At 43.1% G+C, this 25826-nt stretch overlaps 1 protein-coding gene across 2 annotated transcripts in view; it reads right to left on the bottom strand.

Annotated features, from left to right (window-relative positions):
- Positions 1 to 24595, bottom strand: part of HGSNAT (heparan-alpha-glucosaminide N-acetyltransferase) — a 46104-nt gene extending 21509 nt beyond the window's left edge. Inside the window, exons 1-4 of one of the 2 annotated variants that reach the window (XM_045997514.1) lie at positions 24342 to 24595; positions 7316 to 7431; positions 920 to 1056; positions 568 to 689 (exon numbers count right to left, since the gene is read on the bottom strand). In XM_045997514.1, the coding sequence (XP_045853470.1) occupies positions 568 to 689; positions 920 to 1056; positions 7316 to 7431; positions 24342 to 24561 (595 nt within the window). In that variant the 5' untranslated portion in view covers positions 24562 to 24595. The remainder of the gene's footprint in view (positions 1 to 567; positions 690 to 919; positions 1057 to 7315; positions 7432 to 24341) is intronic. The other variant, XM_045997515.1, reaches the window with a different exon arrangement.
- Positions 24596 to 25826: the final 1231 nt, after the last annotated feature.

The raw sequence follows: 25826 nt of genomic DNA on the forward strand, positions 1-25826 counted from the left end.
CCTTTTTCTTAAGATTTTAATTTATCTATTTGAAAGCAAGAGAAAGCACGAGCAGCGGGGGATGGGTAGAGGGAGAAGGAGAAGCAGACGCCCCACTGACCAGGGAGCCTGATGCGGGGCTTGATTCCAGGACACCAGGATCATGACCTGAGCTGAAGGACTCACAGATTTTCTTCAGTGAAGTTATTAGAGAATAAACAGTCCCTCCTTAATCTCAGGGACTTCTGAATTGTCCCTATAAGACCCATACGGGGAATACTGCACCCTCTATCCTAAAACAAGGAAAGATACTTGACAGTCATTTGCCCTATTTCTAGTTTCTTTCTATTGCACTAACTTTTTTGGGCTTATTTATGCTTCATCATTACACTAGAGAACATCTATGAGAAGATGTTGATCATATAATTTTCTTATATATCACATAATTTTTTGGTATACACCCATGACACAACTAAATAAGATAGATAACCTTTAATCCAAGTTTTAAAGTACACAGAGTGTTGCAAAAAGTATTCAAAAAGTAAAACACAAATTTTAAAAAAAAATCAACAAAGAGCCTATACGTACGAAGGTTACTGTCGACTGGCTTCTTGTTGACAACTATGTCACAAGCAATTTCACTGACTCCATTATGGGCGTGCTTTACCACGAGTGAATAATTTCCAAATTCTCCAAATTTATATTCCAGCCTACGAAGACGTGGTAAAATTAAGAAAAATGGTTAGAGTAGGACATAAGGAGTTGGACTATGGTAATGTCATCATTACCATACCAATTACATCATACCAAGCAGAGTAGAGTGACAGGCATTCCTGAGTGCAGACGATGGAAGTAAAAAGTAAAAACCAAATAGGGGACAAAAACTAGACAGAAACTGCAGGCGTCATGTCGGTAGGGTCAAATCAAAGCAGGTACAAACCTACAAACTTCTTTCACTTCCAAGGTGTCATTAAGCTGCAGGAGAGATCCATGCTGGGTGCTCACCGCCACCGCAGCAATGCTAGGCTTCCCGGGTTTCCCACTCCAGGAAACATTTACCAGAACCTGAAACAAGCACTGTACAACAGAAACACAATTTGTTAGAGGTGTCTAAAAGGCCACCGGTTGTTGGCACACATGAGTATCCACCTGAAGTCCTTATAAATTCCAATAACTTAGATAATATTTGCCTATATCATTATGTGTAAATTCTTCACCTAATTAACAAATACATCATATACTGTCTTGCATTCCACTGTTTTACATATTACATACAAGTAAATTTCCATGATTCAAATTTAATCTAATTTACATATTCAAATTTTAAATGGTTGCATTATAATCCAGTAAGTGCTAGAATTCTGAGTGTTTAGGCTGCTTTCAAAGTTTTTGTTTTATCTTTTTGTGTAACATTTATATAAATTATGTTTTTAAAGATATACCATACATAATTATAATTTATATTAAATATAATTCATATAAATTAGCTTGTTTTCAAAGATCTACACATGTTTTTTGTTTGTTTTAAGGTTTCATTTATTTGACAGAGAGAGAGACAGCAAGAGCAGGAATACAAGCACGGGGAGTGGGAGAAGCAAGTTTCCCGCTGAGCAGGGAGCCGGACGCAAGGCTCGACCCAACACTGGGATCATGACCTGAGCCGAAGGCAGACACTTAATGACTGAGCCACCCAGGCACCCCAATGATGTTTTTATTCTTTTAAATTCTTACCCTGAAATAAATTTCCAAAAATGAGGTTACTGAATAAAAAATAATTGTTTTGGGGCACCTGCGTAGTACAGTCATTTAGGTGTCTGCCTCTTGTTTTCAACTCAGGTCATGATCTCAGGACAGTGGGATTGAGCCCATCGGGTTTCTCTCTCCCTCTCCCTCAGCCTCTCCCCTCCAAATAAATATATTTATCTTTTTAAAAAATCATTTTAGGGTGCCTGGGTGGCTAAGTTGGTTGAGTAGCTGCCTTCAGCTCAGGTCATGATCCCGGAGTCCTGGGATCAAGTCCCACATCAGGCTCCCAGCTCCATGGGGAGTCTGCTTCTCTCTCTGACCTTCACCCTTCTCATGCTCTCTCTCTCTCAAATAAATAAATAAAATCTATTAAAAAAAATCATTTTAGTGGTTCTTGTTTTATGTGGCCAAACAGTACTCAAATAAGAAAAATTACAGTAGGGGCGCCTGGGTGGCTCAGTCGTTAAGCGTCTGCCTTCGGCTTGGGTCATGATCCCAGGGTCCTGGGATCGAGCCCCACATCGGGCTCCCTGCTTTGCGGGAAGCCTGCTTCTCCCTCTCCCTCTGCTGCTCCCCCTGCTTGTGTTCCTCTCTGGCTGTGTCTCTCTCTGTCAAATAAATAAATAAAATATCTAAAAAAAAAAAAAAAGAAGAGAAAAATTACAGTAAATTTGTTTCTCATTAGCCTTAAGAGGATTTAAAGATCATCTTTTTTGTTCATGCACTAAATACTTAAATCACGGCATTTAAGATTACATTTTAAATTATCAGTAAATTAAGTAATTCAATATTCTTTTGTTATTTTATATTTCTTATGGTATGAACCATTCCTAGATACAAATCCCCTTGAACATAATCTTAGAAATATGTCCTCATACCGCAACATTAAACTTTTAACTGTCTCAAATATTTCCCCATTCTACTGCTTTCCTTTTCATCTTGTTATAACCTCTTATTTTTAATTTTAAGTTTTTAATATTTTATACAGTCATACTAATCTGGCTTGCTGTTTCTTCTTTCATTAGTTTAAAAATGTATTTTGTCTCTTTTAGTTATTTTTTACATTTATGGAAATTATTTTAACTTGAATCCACTTAGAGTATTTGACAGATGGTATATAATAATTCTAGATACCTTCCCCATGGTTTCAGTTTTAACATGTTATGTTAAATTCTCAGAGTAAATTAGATTCCACTTCTTATATTTATGTTGGTCCACTGGTCTTCCTTTCTCTTTTTTGGCTACACAAGTGGCTGTGACTTGGTAATCCATCTTGTCTGGTATAGCAAGTCTCCACACTGCCTGTTCTTTTGGGCCATCTTTTGATCCTCTTGCTCACTTACTTTTTCTTATCGATGTGGGAATACCTTACATAGACTCTATAAAGTAGCCATTGCTATGTTAATGGCAACTGTGTTAAAGGTGTGAATTACCACTATTTTTTCTATGTTTAGTCTTCATATCATATTGGCTATCTCTCCATTTAACCTATATTTTTGCCCTAAAATTTTCTTATTGTCTTTATGTATGAACTCTGTTCATGAACTTTATCCTCAGGGATAAAAATATAAGTCATCATAAACAAATCTTTCAATATGCTAACTTATTCTACTTGGCAGAATTTTATTTAAGACTGTTGTACCCACACTGATTAAAAAGTCTGACCTGTGGGGTGCCTGGGTGGCTCAGTGGGTTAAAGCCTCTGCCTTCGGCTCAGGTCATGATCTCAGGGTCCTGGGATTGAGCCCCGCATCGGGCTCTCTGCTGGGCAGGGAGCATGTTTCCCCCTCTCTCTCTGCCTGCCTCTCTGCCTACTTGTGATGTCTGTCTGTCAAATAAATAAAATCTTTAAAAAAAAAAATAAAAAAATAAAAAGTCTGACCTGCATTTCTTTTCCTGTCTTTGCCAGACTTTAACATCCTATCTATACTGCAGAATAAATCAGATATTGAGCCATCATTACAGGGGGGAGGGAGCTTATATTTAGGTTCGCTTATATAAACTGATAATTCTTTATTATTTGAAAATGTAGAAAAAATTCTGTATTTCTAGGTGGAGAAATTCATCATAACTTTCCAGATTTCTTAATCAGTGACTGATCTACTTACATTCTCAATTTCTTGAATCAATCTTCATATCATATTTTTTGAAGGAAATCAATTCTTGAATTTTGAATGTATCCACTTATAAACTATCCATTTGACCATAATTATGTTAATTACAGCAGTTATCCATATCCTAATTTATAATTTTATTAATTTCTATTTATCAATAATTTGTCAATTGTACAACTTTTATTTATTTTTTTAAGAAGAAAGACTTTTTTTTAAAAGATTTTATTTATTTATTTATTTATTTGACAGACAGAGATCACAAGTAGGCAGAGAGGCAGCCAAAGAGAGAAAGGAGGAAGCAGGTTCCCTGCTGAGCAGAGCGCCCAACATGGGGCTTGATCCCAGGACCCTGAGATCATGACCTGAGCCAAAGGCAGAGGCTTTAACCCACTGAGCCACCCAGGCGCCCCACAACTTTTATTTTTAAAAAATCATCTCTTGGGGTGCTTGAGTGGCTCAGTCAATTAAGCATCTGACTTTTAATTTGGGCTCAAGTCATGATCTCAGGGTTGTGAGACTGAGCTCTGTGTTGGCGTGGAGCCTGCTAAAGATTCTCTCTCTCCCTCTGTCCCTCTACCCCCTACTCCACTCACACTCTCTCCCAAAAAAAAAAAAGGCGGGGGGGGGGGGAACACCTGAGTTGCTTATTTTAGTTAAGCATCTGCTTAACCCTAAGGGTCCTGGGATTGAGTCCTGCATCAGGCTCCCTGGGAGTCTGCTTCTCCCTCTTCCTCTGGCCCTGGCTCCCCCTGCTTGTGCTCTCTCTCTCTCTCATAAATAAATAAATAAATAAATAAATAAATAAATACAATCTTAAAAAAAAAAAAATCTCTTGGGGCCCCTGGGTGACTCAGTTGGTTACATAGCTGACTCTTAATCTCAGCTCTGGTCTTGAGCTCAGGGTTGTGAGTTCAAGCCCCACACTGGGCTCCACACCGGCCATGGAGCCTACTTAAAATAAAACAAAACAAAACAAAATCATCTCTTGACTCATGTTAATTTTTCTCTCATTTTCATAGGCAGGAAGTGCTAGAGGCAGGATTCAAACCAGGCGCTCTGGCTGGCAGAATCCATGCTCTTAACCACTCCATTCTACCACTTTCTGGTGTGGTTCCATTCACCAGTTTAATCCCTAAACCCCACTGAGTCTGATAATAGTGATGCTTATTTCTCACCACAGTTTTGTTCTGTAGTTTCTACCATCACTTTTTTTTTTAAGATTTATTTATTTTAAAGATTGATTTATTTATTTTCGAGACAGAGCGAGCACAGGGAGAGACAGAGGGAAAGGAGTAAGAGAATCCACAAGCAAACTCCCCAGTTGAGCACGGAGCCCGATATGGGGCTCAATCCCAGGATCCTGAGATCATGATCTGAGCCAAATTCAAGAGTCAGCCACTTAACCAAATGAGCACCCAAACACTTTACTTATTTTAGAGAGAGACAGAGAGCATGAGCAGGAGGGACAGAGGAAGAGACAGAGAGAATCTCAAGCAGACTCCACACTGAGTGCAGAGCCCAATGTAGGGCTTGATCTCACCACCCTGAGATCCTGACCTGAAGATTCGGATGCTTAACCGAGCTTTCCCTACTATTACTGTCCATGCGTTGCAGGGGCCCATCTCAATTCCGAGCCTTTTCATTTGGTGTGCTTCTATTTTAATATTAACATTTCATTTACCATTTATGCACATACTTAAAGCCTGACCGGCCCCCTTTATTCCCACATCTACCTCATGAAAGTAACAATGTATATGTCCTTTGTTCTTAATGTATTCTTTTTAAGCATAATATATTATGTACAATATGTTATAAGTATAATATGTCTTTAATATGTTATTAGTCAATGTATTTATGTATAACTTTCCTTTTTCCAAAAGGAATTTGAAATTACTCCCAATATTTTAATACAAATGAATCTTATTTTTATGCAAGTTAATCCAATTGTATTTGTTGCAATTAGTCTAGACTTGCTCACCCTGAATTCCTTCTTCTACTTTTATTGCCTTTTTTGTCATTTATATATTTCCCATATTGCATACTCTTTTCTGATAATATTTTAAAGATACAGTAACATTAACTATTATATTATCATACTTACATGTCTACTTATATTACATACATACATGTCTACTTTAAAAAATGAAATAGCCTTGTTTATTCTAATTTATGTCTGAAAATAATTAATAGTCAAATTAACAGATCACCTTCACTGCAGTGAAAGCCCAGATTTCTGTCTCCCACTCACTGCTTCTCCCTTCTTTATCCCACCTCCAGATCCCCCAAGGAATACTGTTTAGGATGCTAAAAAGCAATTTTCTTTTTCTTTTTTTCTCATTTACATCTTACTTTTATTTTAGTCAGTTATAGTGATTACTCATAGTTAACATTACAATACAAACCTTCCTCCAATTTTGGTTCTCTTTTGAAAAGCACTTGCTGACACATTCAGGTACCTTTAGCTTCCTGAAGATACGAAATCTACACATTTTTTCAATATATTTATGTGTTTTTCAACGTGTATGTATCCTAAGTGTTTCTACTTTAAGAGAAGAGAGATAAAGAGGAAAGGAAATTCTCAATTTAACCAGATAACTGATTTCCTTCACCTGTAAGTCCACAGTTCCCAGATATTTATTATTTGGTTTACAAAATACAAATTATTATAATTTGCATTCCTTTGAACATCTGTCTCTATATTTGCTTAAAGATTTGTAAATTATCATTAATGTTCATAATTTTTAAAAGGTTATGTCTTGATAGCATTTTCTGGTTGTTCAACCTTTACAGGCTCATAAGTGTCTTTCCATATATCCGTTACCAACAACCAAGCAAAGGCGGGAAAAAGCAAGAAAAAGGAGAGAGAAGCAAAGACCAGGAAACAGACTCTTAACTATAGAGAACAAACCGATGGTTACCAGAGGGCAGATGAGTGGGAGGACAGGGCACTGAGTAATGTACAGAACTGCTGAACTACCACACTGTAAACCTGAAACCAATAGTAACACTGCATGTTAACTGTACTGGAATTAAAATTAAAAACTTAATAAAAACAAATAGATCCTTTATCATCAGGAGGGCAGATCCCTGGAATAAGTCTCATACTTCAACCTAAGCCTCCTGGTTGTCATCACTACCTCTGCCCTTGGAGAATACCAAGGTTCTCACTTCTTCCTTCTGTGGTCCAGCAACAGAGTTATGCATCAGGCAGAGGAGTAAAATAAAACATGGCCTGTCTATCACTTTCACTCATCACCAAGAACTGAGTTTTAAAAGATGGGGAGGGAAAAAGGTAAGAGACACGTTGTTCACTGCTAGGCATTCCCTCTGATTATCTGTCTCCTGAGTCTTTCTATTTGTGTCCTTACCTATAAAACCGAAGTGAACACGTGAAGGGCTTCAGGCAGGAGAGCACTGGGGATCATTTCAAAGAGCCCCAAAGCAAACAACACTGTGAGCATGAACATAATACCTACGTGATAACAGCGTTCGGAGTTCCAGAAGACAGTCAGGTTTGTTCCGTGCAGTTCATTGTGGATGAGCAGCAAAGCCTGATCCATCTTCACTTCTACATGCTTTTTTTTATCTAAGTCTGGTAAGAATTAGGAAAAAAAAGTTTAGGAAAAAAATGAAAAAGCATCTGAAAGACACATGAGAGACAAAGTGCACCTGTGTGAACAGTGTGGCTTCACAGGCGTGCTACTCGAAGGCTTGCACTCGGGGGCTCTGGGGTCCCTTGTCCCTTACTCTGTGGACACACATCTGAATGACTATGCACACATGGGCACGTGCACGCACACACACACACAGGTACACTTTTGCACACATGCCACTACTACAGGATTCGGTTAACACCATTCACATCCTGTGTGTAAACGGACCATGTGGGACCAAGTTCATCGAGTGCTAAAGTGGGAGGGGTAATGAATTTACTAGTTTCACGGATCTTCAATCTGACAATATGCCAATCTCATGAGCTGGTATTTTCTCCATTTTGCAGATGAAGAAATTAAGGCTTGCAAGGATTTGATCATTGCGCATGGCCAGAGTTCTGCAAAATCACTATGTGAACCCAGTCTGTGTAGTTCCAGAGCCCGGACTTTCCTGGACCTTGTTTCTCCACTCTGAGTGCAGCTCAGGAGACGTCAGGATGCCCGGTCAGCAGAGCTCTACAGGGACATGCATAAACTTTAAAGTTGCGAAGCTCTGCCTTCTATCACTTGGGTTTGACTTCTGAATCTCCTTCTGGTTTCTACGGTAGATTTGAAGTAAGAACGAGGATGAGCCTCAGTCTGAAGGAAGAAAGACCCACTGCTCTGTATTCCCTATGCTTAGAGCTCACCAATCTACTAGATGCTCGTAGGATGACCTAAAGACCACCATCATGAACAGGCTAAATTTCACCTGCCAACTTGGTAGGCAAAGAAAACAACTAATGGCTAAAGTGAAAGCAAAATGTTTCCTTTAGACCTACCTACCCATTTATACTATTATATGAAAGAGAAATTAATTTGCCCTCTCGCTTCTAGGCCAAAAAACTATTTAATAACACAATGAGAAAGGTAATAATCTAGACTCTTTTTTTTTTTAAAGATTTTATTTATTTACTTGTGAGAGAGAGCACAAGTGGGGTAGGGAGGGGAACAAGCAGACGCCCCCTGACCAAGGAGTCCAATGTGGGGCTCAATTCCAGGACCCTGGGATCATGACCTGAGCCGAAGACAGACATTCAACCAACTGAGCCACCCAGGTGCTCCCTAGCCTCTTTTTTTTTAAGAGGGAGAGGCAGATTTCCCACTAAACAGAGAACCTGGTGCAGGGCTCGATTCCAGAACCCTGGGATCATGACCTGAGCTGAAGGTAAATGTTTAACTGACTGAGCCACTGAGGTGCCCCTAATCTAGCCTCTTTTATTTTGCAATATGGAATCTTCCTTCAGGGCTCCCAGGAAACTCATGTGAACAGTTAATTGGTTAATTCAGGAAATTTTTCTAAATCGTTCATTTTAAAGTTTACCTGAATTTACCCTTATTTAAGCTCTCCGTAAAGACAAAACCCACAATATATCATTTTCTTTTCCTTTTTTTTTTTTTTTAAATTTATCTGAGAGAGAGAAAGAGAGCATGAGCAGAAGGGCCAGAGGGAAAGAGAATCTCAAGCAGACCCCACACTAAGCACAGGGAGCCAGACGTGGGGTTCAAACAACTCTGCAATCATGACCTGAGCCAAAACCAAGAGTCGGACACTTAACCAACTTTACCACCCAGGCACCCCAACAGTATATAACTCTTAATAATCTGTTGAAAATCTTTTCCCTGTCTAGACTAAATAAAGTTATACCCATCACTTTTTCTTTTCTTTGTTATCCTTCTGAAGAGCTTCTTCTAGTAGGAGCAGTGGTTAGGGCCAGGGATATAACATGGTGGGTTAAGTGTCTGGACTCCCAAGTTATACCAACATGAATTTGAATCCCATCCTGTCTCAGCTTCCTCACCAATAAAGTAAGAGTCTAGAGGTTCTGCACTCAATTTCTATTGTGGGGTGAAGCTTCCCACACCACAAACAATTCTCAGACACCAACGGGGGCGTCCTACAATTCAACTCAATTTTGACACTCTTTACCTGGAGACAGTGTCAGGTCCCATAGACAGGGGCTCAGTCCCACAAGACCGCCACCACCTTTGGACACAGGTGGTGCAGGTTACCAGCCATGCCTCTGACCATCCAGTGAGAGACTGGAGGCTCCCACAGCCCCCTTCTCGGTTTTGATTAATTTGCTAGAGTGGCTCATGGAACTCAGGGAAACATTTTACTAGTACACTACTGGTATATTATAAAATTACATAACTCAGGAACAGCCAGATGGAAGAGATACATAAGGCAAGATGAGGGGAAAGAGCACAGAGCTGCCATGTCCTCTCCTAGGCCACCACTCTCCCCAAATCTCCAATTGTTCTCCAATCCAGAAGTTCTCTGAACCCCATCCTTTGAATTTTTATGGAGCCTTCATTACACAGGCAATTGATTAAATCATTGGTCATTAGTGCCTGATTCAACCTCCAGCCCCTCCCAGGCTCCTTGGAAGCTGGCTGTGGGACTGAGCTCCAGACCTCTCATCACAGGGTTGGTTCTCCTGGCAACCAGCCCCATTCTAAGATATGGCACAAAGATTACCTCATTAATATAACAAAGACACCTTGACCCGCTCTCCTCCCTGAGGAAATTCCAAGGTTTAATAGTCCTTCACAAGAAATGGGGATGAAGACCAAATACATATTTCTTCATATAAGCCACAGTACCACAAGTTGTAATACTGTGTACTTCATAGGACTGTTGGGAAGGCTACGGCTGACAATATAGGTAATGTGGTCAGTGCAGAATCTGAAACAAAGTAACTATTCAACACAGGTTAACGGTAACATCCAGGCCACAGCCAACCAACACAGAATGAGCGTTACGAATATATGGTTAAATATTCTCCACAGTTGTTTCTGCTTTTTCCATGTAACTTCATTTCCTATTTTTTCCCATTTCCTCTTTCTTCCTATTGTAAGAAATGATGCCATAGACAGCTGAAAATTAACATGGTCTCCTATTGACATAGTTCCTTAACTTCCAGGAGGGAAATTTTATAACCCTTTAAATAGCGTTTCCAATGCCACTGCCAAATTCCTCTCTAATTTAGCTGTGATTTATGACAATTTTGTCACTTGTGCTCCCAGGTGATACAAATTACACACCCGAATGTGCACCAGGCCCCAAAAGCCCTATAAAATAGCTCCTGATGTCTCCATTTTCCGGATGATGGATGTGAGGCCTGGAGAAGTCAAACAACTTGCCTCAAGTCACCCACCAGCCACCAGGGCTTAGGCTGAGGGCAGTATGACCAGCACCTGACCTCTGTGACCTGAGACTCCTGAGTCAGGTAAACAGATCTGTTGCCTAGAAGCAATGCCAGTGATTTTTAGCCTTTTAATTTGTTCCTCATTTTTGAGCCTGATGTGTAGAAAATATAATTTCCTTATTGTTTTAGTTTTGAAATAATGCTTGTGAAGTTTGAAAATGTTTTCCAAACGTTTCCCATCAGTATTTTCCTCTCATGGGAATTGTTGGAATGTTCTTTTATTTAACCACTTAACCCCCATTAAAAAGGAGCCAATAGGCCCAGGATGGAGTCACATATGCTAAACCCCACCCAGATTTAAGACCTACCCCAACTGCAGCTTCAGCTTCTGCCAGAAATGGGGCCTTCAAACAAGCAATCTGGAACTTCCTGGTCAGCATTAGGAGGTAATCTATAGGCAGACCCTTTTCTGTTCCCCCCCAAAAAGGTCACCTTGCCCAAAACAATGTAAATTTTTGTGAATCATTTCCTTTTTCCTCTCCCTCTCTGCCTTTAAAAACCTTTCCTTTTCTGCAACTCAATGAAGTTCCTTTCTGCAGTACTTGCTAGATGGGATGCTGCCCAATTCATGAGTTGTTGAATAAAGCCAATTTGATCTTTAAATTTATGCAGTTGTCTGTTATTTAACACATTTGGTGGCAGTGGTGGGATTGAAGGAGCCTTCCGACAGCTCCGGGGAAAATGGGAAACACAGTCATGGTACCCCACAACCACTCTGAACTCATGGTCTTGCTCATCATGTCCGAGTGCCAGGGGTAAGTTCTCTCTTGGTTCTGTGCTCCACTCTCTGCATCAAGCCCTCTAAGTAACTGCCTCTGCAGTCCACAATCCCAGGTTTTTTGAGTGAAAAACCCCATCCCCTAATCCTGTCCCAAGTTCTGTGTGGGAACTATTGCTAGCAGTGTGTAGTTCCCCACCATGCGGAGCCTCCAGGCTGCAATCCCCATCTGCTGGGCTCTGCTGGTTCAACCCTTTTCCCAGGCCAAGGCTCCATAGGGACTGCTGGTGGTGCACACAGGGCCTTCTACTGGCCATTCCACAGAAACTGCCAAACCCATGATTTCAATTCTGTTCTCAGATTCTACTCTGGCAAGTGCTGACATTTCAGTCTGCGGTTCTCTGTTGGGAATCCTTCCCCAGATTCCATGCCTGTCGGGAGAAGCTGCAGTTCCCATTTGTTTGGAATCAGTCTATAGGCCCCATTCTTTGAGGTTTGCTGGTTCAACACTTTCCCCAGCCCCCAGTTCTTTGGTTACGGCTCATGTCCACAGTTTCAGTTCCTCAGATATTACTACTGGTTTCTGCAAATGTGCACATGATGGAAAGGTTAACTGCTCATGGGAATCGGGGAGGCCAAAAAAGCCACAAAAATTGGTAAGCAGGAGTCAAGCATTTAAGAGCTGTTGGAGTGCTCACCATCCAGACCAAAGACACCTGTGTTAGGACAAAGCTAGTCACAGAACCAGGAGGGTTGACAATAGGTAACCTGCCAACCTCAAGAAAAATTCTGTGCAATGAGGTTTCTGTGAAACATCGCACAACCCCAACCCCACAGCTCATCCCTCTTAGGTATTATCTGGCTCTGAGCAACTCAAAGGCTAAGCTAAAAAATAAATAATAAATAATAATAAAGATAAAGATCCTTAATTTCTAAAGAGTGAAGTGTGCCACCATCTGGCATACTTGCTTATTTTATGTCTAAGAACTGTGGTCCCAGAAGCTATAAATATCTACAAAAATGGCAAAATCTTACTAACGACAAGCTAGAATTACAGTGGCCATTATGAGTAATGTTCCAATTAGATCAGCTCAATTTAAGAAATGCCCTTAAAAGCAAGGATTCCCAGGAGCACCTGGTTGGCTCAGTGGGTTAAGCCTCTGCCTTTGGCTCAGGTCATGATCTCAGGGTCCTGGGATCAAGCCCCGAATTGGGCTCTCTGCTAGGAGCTTGCTTCCCCATCTCTCTCTTCCTGCTTCTCTGCCAGCTTGTGATCTCTCTCTCTCTCTGTCAAATTAAAAAAATAAATAAATAAATCTTTTAAAAAAAAAGTATTCCCAAATTAAACAAAGAGAATGTGATACACAATTTTAACTGGTATACACAAGCCTCCAAAAGGTTCCAAATGGCAAAAGAGTTCCACTGAAACATTTATTGCAAAAGACTACTGAAAAAAATTTTTTAAAAAGAGGTACCTAAAGCAAAAGGCTGCAGTACTGATGTAATTCCTGCTGCTCTACCAGCCTCCTTTATCTGAGTGCTCATTCCTCATATCCTCTCTGTGAAGTAACTTTACTTAACCGTGAACAGAGTCCCCAAGTCAATAATCATTGACTTGGGCATCTCCGTATCTACTGTCAAAGAAGGGTTTCCCTTCTGAACTCCTCTCAGAGTTGACAAGACTCAGGGATTTCCTGATAAACTGCTACATTATTCCCTTTAAGAGCCAAGGGAAAACTAAAATTAAGAAATAAAACAAGAGGGGGCGCCTGGGTGGCTCAGTGGGTTAAGCCGCTGCCTTCGGCTCAGGTCATGATCTCAGGGTCCTGGGATCGAGTCCCGCATCGGGCTCTCTGCTCAGCGGAGAGCCTGCTTCCCTTCCTCTCTCTCTGCCTGCCTCTCTTGTGATTTCTCTCTGTCAAATAAATAAATAAAATCTTTAAAAAAAAAAAAAAAGAAATAAAACAAGAGGGGCACCTGGGTGGCTCAGTTGGTTGAGCGTCTGCCTTCGCCTCAGGTCATGATCCCAGGGTCCTGGGATGGAGCCCCACATCAGGTATGGAGGCTGCTTAAGATTCTCTCCCTTCCTCTCCCACTGCTTCACCCCCACGCTTGGGTGCACTCTCTCTCTCAAAAAAAAAAAAAAAGACAAGACAAAACAGAAAAGCTTCTCAAATTCTAGCAAATTTCAGACCTACGAACTCTCTGCTTTAAACTCCATTCGCAGGCTACAGATGGGATCCTGGAAAAACAGATGGAAGCTGGCTAAGTCCTTCTCTAAGCTAAATATGGGAAAGAGAAGCATTCCCACATAGGTGTACGGATACGTCAGTCCTTTCACATCCAGACTATAACCTGAATCTTTGAAGAAAAAAAAAAATCTTTACAAAACTAGAAATGCACATGGAGAGGCAATTCAAAGTAAATCTGTTTAGGGCGCCTGGGTGGCTCAGTGGGTTAAGCCTCTGCCTTCAGCTCAGGTCATGATCTCAGGGTCCTGGGATGGAGTCCCGCATCGGGCTCTCTGCTCAGCGGGGAGCCTGCTTCCCCTTCTCTCTCTGCCTGCCTCTCTGCCTACTTGTGATCTGTCTGTCAAATAAATAAATAAAATCTTTAAAAAAAAAAAAGAAAGAAAGAAAGAAAAGAAAACAAAAGTCCTTCTTGGAGGAACTTGCATTCTTTCCCTGTGATTTTGAGATGAAAATATCAAAAGGACAAACTTCAGTGAGGTAATTCTTATCAGAAGTAGAATGAGGGGCGCCTGGGTGGCTCAGTGGTTTAAGCCTCTGCCTTCGGCTCAGGTCATGATCTCAGGGTCCTGGGATCGAGCCCCGCATCGGGCTCTCTGCTCAGTGGCGAGCCTGTTTCTCCCTCTCTCTCTGCCTGCCTCTCTGCCTGCTTGTGACCTCTCTCTCTGTCAAATAAATAAAATATTAAAAAAAAAAAAAAAAAAAAAAAAAAAAAAAAAAGAAGTAGAATGAAAGGAGTAAAAGTCATCCAAAACGTAGATAAATGAAAAATCATGTATCTCCTTCACAAATATTAACAGAAAAACCTTTAGTCAAGGAGCCCGTAACCTTAACTTAGTCCATCTGCCAGAAAAAGTTAGGAACCAACTGTTCTTTTGTAAACTAGTGAGTTCTGTATTATCCTACCTGTCTTATGGTAAAAATTAAAAAATAATAACTCCCAGGTTTCTGCTTATTTATTAATGTCTGTCTATCTGTCTATCTGTAGGTGGGTGGCATTTTCTACCTCTGAAAAATGCTAAATTGCTAAAATTAACTTGTAAAGAGGTCTACTTAATTGGCTTATAAATTAAGTATTTCTAAATTTCAGAAATAGAATAGAAACTAATTCAAGTGCTTTTTCAGGTTCATATGATCTGGGAAGACATTCATTATTAAAAATGGTTTATGTCGGGGCGCCTGGGTGGCTCAGTGGATTAGGCCGCTGCCTTCGGCTCAGGTCATGATCTCAGGGTCCTGGGATCGAGCCCCACATCGGGCTCTCCGCTCCGCGGGGAGCCTGCTTCCTCCTCTCTCTCTGCCTGCCTCTCTGCCTACTTGTGATCTCTCTCTCTGTCAAATAAATAAATAAAAAAAAATGGTTTATGTCTGTTGGTTTAATTAAAATAGATATGTCTTTATAGAGTTTTCAACATTAAGCAGGACACGTTTATCATAGCAAGGTTTACTCATCAAATATGTTCATATTATGTTACTAAATTTGTCAACAAGAAACAGTGGCTGTCTAATGTCCTATCTGAGTTGTGCTGTTTTGTGGGTATTCTAACCATTGTTAAGAACAAGTAAATTGAATAGGTAGGTAAAAAGGTTTTATGTGAACTTTTTAAGTAGTTTTCCCAGATCTTTTTGGCAACACTGAAACCTTAAAGTTTTGCTAAATCAAGTTTAATTCACTGAGTATCCAGATCATTTCCAACTAAGATAAAACGCCGGAACATTAAGTACTGAATATAGGCTTGACCACTTTTTGCTTTCTTTTACAGAAGAACTGAAGATCTTTGAGTCTATTAGTAAACATGCCTCATGCCACCCTGAGAAATTTTCTATGAAAAAAACTCATGTTTCTAGAAGTCATAACATTTGTAAGTCTGCCTGAAAGAGGACTTCAGCTGCCTCCATTTTGACCTGAGACTTTCTGTTGGGTTCTTCTTTCCAGCTTGTTTCTTGGGTCAGGGGGAAGACCCAGAGGGCAAAGCATCCTCTGCAACATCCCCCTCAAGCAATAACGATTGCCCAGCACCAGCAACATACCACCCTTGACTGACTCTAAGACAGTGGTGGAAAAAATCTGATGGTAAAAAAGAAAGATGTAGAAGACTTGTGAAAAAGGCATCTTTGAAAGGAGTTTTAATGTGTGGTCAGGCTGGCTACAATTAAAATGAATCTATTTAAAAGTAAGGGGTTTTTTTTTAATTCAATTAGCCAACATACAGTACATCATTAGTATCAGATGTAGTGAGGTTGTTTTTTTTTAAAGTAATCTCTATGTCAACGTGGGGCTCCAACTCAGGACCCCAAGATCAAGAGTCACATGCTCCACCGACTATACCAAGTCAGGAGCCCCTAAAAAGTTTAAATATCAAGAGTACCCTAGTGCAAAATTAGAATTTGGTTTTTCTCTCCATTAAAAGAACAAAGTTGTTTTAAGTTATTGGTCTGCTCTTAATAAATTATAAGCAAAAGTTCTTCTTCATCTTTAATGTAGTCTGCCTAGAAAGACAAAGATTCTGTTCTGTCTTTATCAGGTCTTTAATTAGTTAGAAAAAAAAAAACAGGGTCTTTTCAATATTAAAATAGCTATGGCTTTGTACAACTATTTACTTTCTGTATCTGCCTGTGAAATCTTTGTAACTTAGTGAAATGGAAACTAAGTATTGTTTCACAGTGACCTATGATCCTAAACCTTTTGATACCTTAACAAACATCCCCAAAATCAAACTCTAAATGAAGTCTTCTTGACCTTTAACTAGCTTTGGGTTTTCCAGATGGTCCCTTGGAATATCTCAAAGGATTTGTTCTCTTTATAAAAGGGAAGATGTTAACAGGCTTATCTGGTATGTTACATTGCATGGGAAGCACTGTCAGACAGATGATGCTAAACCTTCTTGGATTATATCTGCATGATATATGTTACTAATATAAGTGTTTCAGAAACTGTATGAAATTCCTTAAGACGGAATAGGCACTGATATATAAACACTTGTAATTCTAGTTATTGTCTGAAAATATAATCACAAAAATAACCAAATTTCCTTGTCAGTTCTACTGTAATGAACTTTTATCAGCTCTTTAATGGGCATTTTAAGGTTTTCTGTCACTTACAGAGAGTTGTTTTACTCAGATGCTTTTACAAAAGCTTCCTGCAAATGCGTTTTATCCTAGAGGAAATTCACGGAAAGAATCTGACAAGTACTCTAGAATACAAGTTTCTGATCACTTTCAGATCATGCAACTGAACTGGGTAAAAATTTCCAGAACTATGAGCCTGGGGGGCTCAGTTAAGCATTGGACTCAGTGTCAGCTCACTTCAGGTCATGACCTCATTGGTCATGGGACTGAGCCCCTCACTGGGCTCTGCAAGTCTGCTTGAGAATCCCTCTTTCTGCCCCTCCCCCAACTCACAAGCACAAGCATGCACTCTTCTCTAAAACAAATAAATCTTTTAAACAAAAGGGGGGGGGGTGCCTGGGGCGCCCAGCTGGTTGAGCATCCAACTCTTATTTTTGGCTCAAGTCATGATCTCAGGGTCATGAGACTGAGCCCACATCGGGCTCCGTGCTCAGTGGGGAGTCTGCTTGGAACTCTCTCCCTTTCCCTCTGTCCCTCCCCCTACTCACTCACACTCTATCTAAAAATTTAAAAAAATCTTAAAAAAAATTCCAGAACTAGTGGGAAAACAGTATTCGAGTAGGACAAAAATAAATAACATGGGACTGAATGAACCGAGCAGGAGGATTATAAAATTTTTGTGACTTCTTGTTTAAAATGCTGCCGGTGGGTGCCTGGGTGGCACAGTTGGTTAAGCAACTGCCTTCAGCTCAAGTCATGACCCAGGAGTCCCCACATGGAGTCCTGCCTCGGGCTCCCCGCTCCATGGGGAGTCTGCTTCTCCCTCTCACCTCCTCCCCTCTCATACTCTCTTTCACACTCTCTCTCTCAAATAAATAAATAAAATCTTAAAACACATACACACACACACACACATACACACATACACACGCCCATGGTTCTCTAACATTTTGCTTTTCCAGATTTTAAAAAACCACCTTCTCTTTTCTCTAAAGGTATCAACAAATTGATAAGATACACCTTTGGGAACAAAGATGAAACATTTAATTTTTCACCCTAATTCCTCCAGAATTGGAAACCTCTTGGGTACTCCTTTCATGGCCACATTTACAGAGATTCAATGAGTCTGACTGTTGTAACCAGACACCACTGGAAACCTTGGCTAGACTACTAAAGCTTTGACCAGCACATCATGTTTGAGAGAGATACGACTACGCTCAGATATGACCAAACAGCTTTAAAGAACTAAGATTGATGTGAACTGTTGCGATCTGAGAGCAGTCAAGATAGAATTCTTGAGACATCTTTAGTGTAAAAAGAATGGTTTTATTAAAGCATGGTGACAGGACACACAGGCAGAAAGAGCTACACGGGGGTTGTGAGGAGTGACTGATTACATCCTTTCAAGTTGGGAGTTGGTTAGGGATAGCCTAAGTCCCTGAGGAATTTGGAAGCAAGGCTTCCAGGACCTTGCACTAGCTATTGTCAGGAAAAGGTCGTTTACTACTGTCTAGTAAAACCTTAGTCATGAGACCCTTCAGATGGTATCAGTGGGCCATATGTTTAGAGGATGATTGTTAACATATACCTTGGGAGGGTGGGTAGAGCTAAAGTAGGCTTCTAAAGAGATTTACATATGTTAAAGACTTACAGGATCTCTAGAGGTTGGCTAATGTCAAGCTAAGGTTGTCTTTTGCCTGTAGCAAAGTATTAACATTTAGGCAGTTGAATTCCTGAGGAAGGTCACTCTGCCTGTCCCAAGTATTTATCTATGGGCTATAAGTTATAAGAAAGTTTAATTTTTCCCCCTATATTTCTTTTGACTTTGTTCTCTACATCAAGGTTGACTTTGCAGAGCCAATAAAAAGCCTCTTGCTTACAAGATTCCAGCATAGTAGTATTAAAAAGAGCTTATATTGGGGTACCTGAGTGGTTCAGTCAGTTAAGCATGGGACTCTTGAACTCAGCCCAGGTCTTGATCTCAGGGTCGTGAGTTCAAGCCCCGCACTGGGCTCCACACTGGGTGTGAAGCCTACTTAAAATAAAAAATAATTTTAATTTTAATTTTTTTTAAAAAGAGCTTATATAATCCAAAAATTATATATATATATATATATATATATATATATATATATATATATATTTTTTTTTTTTTTTAAAGAGGGAGGGGATGCCTGTGTAGTGCAGTCAGTTCAGCATCTGACTCCTGGTTCTGGCTTGGGTTGTGATCTCAGGGTCATGGGATCAGGCCTCATACTGGTCTCCACACTCAGTGCAGCGTCTACCTGGAACTCTCTCTGCCTCTCCTCCCCCCATAAATAAATAAATATTTTTTAAAAATTAAAAAATAAAAGAGAGGAGGGTACCTGGCTGGCTCAGTTGATAGAGTGTATAGACTGTTGATCTTGGGGTCATGAGCTCAAGCCCAACCCTGACCACAGAGCTTATTTAAAAATAAATTTTAAAAAAGAGAGAGAAAAAAACCTATAACCAATTTTTAAAAGAAAGAGCTTATATGGTCGATCACTATTGCTGGCAAAGCTTAAAGCAAAGAAATTAGTTTTACTCTTCAAAACGAGGGTATAACTGTAGAGGGAAGAAATGTTTACCCTTTGTCTGTATTAGATTCTAATCCTCTTAACTGTCTTTGAGGTTCTGTTCTAAGTTGGACTGGCTCCTGAATTATTCTAGTTTCTTCAAAAATTTGGCTCTGACTCTCGAAAGGAATGTTTCCAATCTTCTTCCAGTCTTCTGATTTGGAATCACCAAGAACAAAGACTGCCCTTGGATCTCCTTGGGAGGCACTCCAGGTCCTTGTCACCACCCAGATGGCAGCCAGGCTTCCAGGGACTTAAAGCCTGGAAATGCGTCTCACTGCTGAAGAGGGCTCTACCTGACATGGGGTCCTATACAAGCCCTGGAGACCTCCAGCTTCAACTGAGCAGGAAAGGGGAAGGAGCTGACAGCAAAGCAGAGTGCTTCCTCCCAAGACGCCACATCAACACTTCTTACTTTAAAAGTGAAACTCTTCCTCCTTTTCTGTCCTTTACTCTGGCACTGGCCTGGAAAGATAACGCCATCATCTGGGTCTCCCAGGCCACTGCTAAGGTGGGTAACTTATGGAATTTACAACTTTTTATGTTGGGCTAAGAGGAAACCTAGCTGACCCTTTGGCTTGAATGTGCAAATACAAGCAATCCCTGTGAATGAATCCATTCACTGCACCCCCATAGCAGGAAGTGCCTTGTGCCCCCAAAGAGTTTGTCTTTATCTGTGGTGGTTATCACTATGAATGCTGTTTAGTCTGTCTAACTGTGGGCCTAAGAACTAAGGCCAAATGAACTAAGACAGCTTACCGGTCCACCCTCCAGGACTGACACTGTCCAGTTAGAAAGGAATTACCAGAAGGCATTCACGACTCAAACTCACGTCCTTTGGCAGGACCACACTTCACTGGTTAGGAGTCCGTGACAATGACAATAAGATCAGAAACCTCTCCTCAACTCTTAAAGACAGTGCAAATTCCAGTGCTAATGACAACAGCTGCCCAATAAAGATCCTATAGAAAGTTGTTCTTTTTTTTTTTAATATTTTATTTATTTGACAGAAATCACAACTAGGCAGAGAGGCAGGCAGAAAGAGAGGAGGAAGCAGGCTCCCTGCAGAGCAGAGAACCCGATGCGGGGCTCGATCCCAGGACCCTGAGATCATGACCTGAGCCGAAGGCAGAGGCTTTAACCCACTGAGCCACTCAGACGCCCCTAGAAAGTTGTTCTTAATAACAGGATAGCCCTTGGTTATATCTTAGCCAAAAAAAAAAAAGAGATGTCTGAACTATGGCTAAAACCACCGGCTGCATCTGCATTCATGCATTCACACTTCTGAGGAAGTTGAAATTCAGACTATGATCATGGAGCAAGCCACCTGGCTTACAGAGGTGACTCCTTCACCAGGGTCTTTCTTTGACTCAGTTGACCTTGATTTTGATTAGTTTCGGAGCTGGGGACCCATATGGCTCTGAAATGCACTCCAGACACTGGGAATTATCCTGCTTGTAATAGTCACAGTAGTTCTAGCCTCTCAAAAGCTCTCAAAACATGTTTACAGCCACTAACCACCAGGCAAATGATCTCCTTAATAGATGAACATCAGAAAGAAACGAAGAAAAAGACCAACTTAAAAAACTGTAAACCTTGAAATTGTGGCCTATGAATCTCACAAAGATTAAAACAAGGGCAGCTGGGTGACTCGGTTGGTTAGGTGTCTGCCTTCAGTCAGGTCATGATACTGGGGTCCTGGGATCGAGCCCTGCATCATCGGCTCCCTGCTCAGTGGTGAGCCTTCTCCCTCTCCTTCTGCCACTCCCCCGCTTGTGCTCTCTGTCAAGTAAATAAATTTTAAAAAATCTAAAAAGCAAAACAAAACAAAAAAAAACAACATGACCTATGCATACCACACAAAGGATCAACAAAATTTCAGATTTTGTTCAGATTTGGAGCTGAGAGTGCCCTTAGAGCCTTATACTTAAATCACACCTCTCAGTTACACCGAGAATCTGATCGAAAGGAAGAAATTGTTAACAAGGAGACAGCAGGCCCCAAATGCAGTCACTTATGGTACACCCCACCAAGACTTAATACCTAACTGCACCTTCACCGCTCAGAAAAGTGACCTTTAAGCAGCCAACCTGGAACTTCCTGGTCAGCACTGGAAGGTCAGCACTGACAGACCCCTTCCATTACCCCCAGAAGAACATCCTGGCCTAAAATGCATTCTTTGCTAATAATTTCCTTTTTTCCTTTCCCTCTCTGCCTTTTAAAACATTTCCTTCTCTGCTGCTGGAGGGAGCTTCCTTCCGTTTGCTAGACGGGATACTGGCCAATTCATGAATTACTGAATAAAGCCAATTTGATCTTTATATTCACCAGCTGAGTTTTGTTATTTAACACCCCTTCCATCTTCAGGCTCTGGGGATTTGTATTTCTTTACATAGCACAGATGTCAAATCTTTTGTCAAACCTGTCAAAGACGTGTCATACCATGTTTTTAAATAGTTCTTTTTCATTTCCCTTGTTCAGTTTGATAGTTTTCATCTTCAAATTTATAGTCACTATCCATTGAGCTTTTCCTCTGTAATTCTTTTACATAATATCACCCCTTCATAGTTGGAATAACTAATGCTTTTATCCATATTCTTGATTCTTTGGTAGTGGGTGGAGTAAGGTTCTTGATTTATGCTTCAATTTCCGTAGAAATTTCAGACTTTAACAGTTCTTTTTTTTTATTATTTTTATTTATTAATTTGACACAGAGAGAGAGAGACAGCACGAGAGAGACAGCACGAGAGACAGGTCTCCCCACCAGAAGCCAAGCAGGGAGAGTGGGAGAGGGACAAATGGGCTTCCCGCCGAGGAGGGAGCCCAATGTGGGGCTCAACAGAGCCCTGGGATAATGACCCGAGCCAAAGGCAGATGCTTAACAACTGAGCCACACAGGTGTCCCTAGACTTTAACAGGTCTTAGTAGTCATCATAAGGATGAAACTCCCAAGCCATCCACTACGACATCTAAATTGAACTTGATGCTCCGTTTCAAGAAAAAGCTGCCAACTTCTGATACTGATGACCTTAGAAATACCACCGCAACACTCAATGAGTATTATATCCAAAACAATTCTCTCCTCCTCTCCTGTCTACAGTGTCCTGTGCCTGAGTGACTGTGCTGTTTATATATTAGAATTTTGTTTCCAAATATTTAATTTCTGGTTCTAGCTCTCTGCTCATGAGTTTCATTGTGGGACAAATTTTTAAAGACAATATCTATTTACTATTATTTTTTTCTTTCTACTAAACTTGAGTCCTCAAATCAAGCAGAGACGGGAGTTCTTAGGAGGAAGTTGTCCAGCCCAAACCTGAACTCCAGGTGGCACTAAAAGCTTAGCTGTCCTCTCAACACAGCTTCATGAAGGTTCTGGAGTGGATCACTTAAGAATATTAATATGTTCTCCCTCACTCCACTGAATTACTATAAACAAACCACCTTTTCCTAAAATAATTCCTGCTGTGAACGGGTGCTAAAGCAAAAAAGAAAAAGCACTGCACGAGATCTGCCCCCTGATAACTTAAGGCTGGCGTGATTACATAACCTCTTAGCGTCCGTCTCCTCCAATATAAAAGGGGAATAGAGGGGACAGAGTCAGGGGTGGGGGAGGCAGTTAAGACAAAATGTTATCAGCTAAGATGGTTTCCCAAAATTCATTTTGTCTCTGCCCTACAAGATTCTGGGTGGAGGGGCCGTCTGAACTACACGCACTGACGCCAAAGCCCCCTATTCTGATACAGAAAAGGAAGAAGAGAGTCAGGGGACAGGCAGACCTTTCCCCAAACCCTGACCAATTAGGGTTTGCTGCATTTGACGAATCCCACAATCGCTGAACAAAGCATCCCCCGGGGAGGAGCTGGGGACTATCATCTCCCGGGGCCCTGGGATCCCCGTTTCGGGTGCTCTAGGGGAGTACTTTTCACCATCCCCCCGGTGAGTGGGGAGACCAGGCAAGTAAGGAAAACACTAGCGGAGCTGAGTGCCGACACTCCCAGCCGCGCAGGAGACTCACCCCCGCAAAAACACCCCGCGCGGCCCCTCCCAGGCCAAGAACCTCGCTCCGTAGCTTCCCAGCGAACCCAGGCCGCGAGTGTCCCTCGCATCACCTCTGCCGGAAAATGTGCCCGCGGGCGCTCGAGTTTCGCCAGCGCCTGGGACCGACGCCCTCCCCGCGCCGCCGCTGGCGGAGTTTTTAACTCCAGGTCGGACGTGCGCTCTGGAGTTTGGTGCGCGCGGCGGAGGCTCTTCCCCGCCCAGGGCGGGCCCGGGCTGCGGACTGCGGCCCCGACGCGGCGGTGGCCCGCGCTCCAGCGGCCACCGCGCAGCAGCCGCGCGCCACGGCCTCTGTCCCTTCGCGGAGCGGACTTCGCCGGCTCGGCGGCCCTGCAGACAGAAACTGGGGACGGCGGGATGTCGCGCACACCCCTTTCCCGGCCAATCCGCCTCTTACTTAGCTGTGCATTTGGGGAGTAACAGGTCTCCCCACCAGAAGCCAAGACAAAAGTCGCCTGGAGACCCAGGTGCCCGGCAGCCTCGGGGCGCGCCGGCGGGCAAGGGGGCGCGGGGCTGCTGCGCTCCGCGGCTCTCCTGGCTGCCTGCGGCCCTCCCGCGTGTTTCCCGTTCGGGCTGGCACTTTGGGGAGCTGCGGGAGGGCCCCTCCACGGCACCAGCCCCCGAGCCCGCGAGCTGACCCGCGCGGTGTCTGCGACAGCGGCCAAACGTGCCGACGCCGAGAGACCCCCGGCCCGGAGGCGCGCACTACCGCGCAGAGCGCACCAGAACTAGTTCCGGAGCCGGCTTTCTCCAGAGTGCTCGGCCGCGGCGCTGCCCAGCCCGGAGGGGGCGGCGCGTCGTCCCGGGGGAGGGGACAGTCGCGCGGCCCCAGCGGAACGGGCGGCGGGAGGGGGCGCAGCGGCCCGGGGTCGCTGAGCAGCCCGGGCGGGAGCCGCGGCGCGCACTCACCTCGCGGCGGGGCAGCCTCGGCATCGCGCTCCGGGGAGCCCCCGGGGGCCAGCAGTGCGGCGCTCAGCACCGACGCGGCCAGCAGCAGCGCAGCGAGCGCCGGGCCCGCGCCCCGCGCCCCGCTCATGCCTCCCGCCGCCGCCTCGGACACCTCTCCTCTGCCGCCGCCGCGCTCCCGGGCCCTGCGCTTCTCCGCGGCGCACGGCCGCGCGCCCGTCATCGCCTCCCTCCCGGCTGCCGTCACCGCCGCCGCCTGACTCACCCGCGGGGGCGGGGCGGGCGGGATCCGGGGGCGGGGCAAAGCGGGCGGGCGCGCGGCCGGGCGCGCGGGCGGCTCGGGGGTGCCCGGTCCGGCGTCCGCCGGGGCCACGAGCGCAGTGAAGAGCCGAGAGCCTCTCCCAGCGCGCCGGGCACTTTGTCCCGCGGACACAGGCCGCCTGCAGGCCACGAGCCTCGACTCTCCAGTCTCCGGCCACTCCCCTGAGCAACATTCTGCCCCACCGCCGGGTACAGACGGGCGTTAGTGTCCTCTGCCCCCGGTTCTGGAAATGCCTCGGTAAGCAAGACGGACGGAGTCCAGCTCCCAGGGAGTTCACCCTCCGGAGGGAGAGATGCACCTCCAGAGCCACCGTGAGGTGCTCCCACCCCGAAGCTCAGTGTCGATCTCCGGTGCAAAGTTAGAGGCGCGCGGGCACGCCGACTCCGCAGTAGCGCTCCTGTGCACCCAGGAAACTGTCACACGCTTGAGACACGTTCAGTGATGCTAGTAGCAGAGTGCTTGGGAACTTCCAAACCTGTGAACACTAAACGTCTGTTGGTGGAGAAAATGGGTAAACTGTGGTATAATATATACAGCTGTAGAAATGATCTAGAGTTACGTGTATCAACACGGATGAGGCACAAAAATAAAACTGAGGGCAAAATGCAAGTTGCACAAATACCTTTGGAATAACTTATATGTAAAGTGTAGAGCCAAGAAAAACAATACTATATGTTGTTTAGATACATATACATATGTAATAAAAGTATAGAGACATGGAAAGATAAACACTCAATTCAAGGAATGGTTGGGAGTAGGGAGGGAGCAAACTGTCATTACCCTGGGCTTGGGCTGGCCATGTTTCATTGCTTAACTACAGTGATAGGCATATGGGTGATCCCTATATTACTTTTTTTAAAAGATTTTGCTTATTTGTCAGAGAGAGATCACAAGCAGGGGGAGCGGGAGGGAGAGGGAGCAAGGAGCCCCATGCAGTGATTCATCCCAGGACCCTGGGATCATGACCTGAGCCAAAGGCAGACACTTAACTGACTGAGCCACCCAGGCACCTCCCCCATATTATTTTTCATACTTCTCTGTATGTCTGAATTACCTGACAATTTTTTAAAACTGTAGCACAGTATGATGAGTGCTGAGTTGGTAGAAGAACAAGATGCTAAGATAGCATTTGACAGACGCACGCAAGCTAGTCTGGGAAGACTCCC

The sequence above is a fragment of the Meles meles genome, chromosome 2 (assembly GCF_922984935.1).
Source record: "Meles meles chromosome 2, mMelMel3.1 paternal haplotype, whole genome shotgun sequence".
Lineage (NCBI taxonomy): Eukaryota > Metazoa > Chordata > Mammalia > Carnivora > Mustelidae > Meles > Meles meles.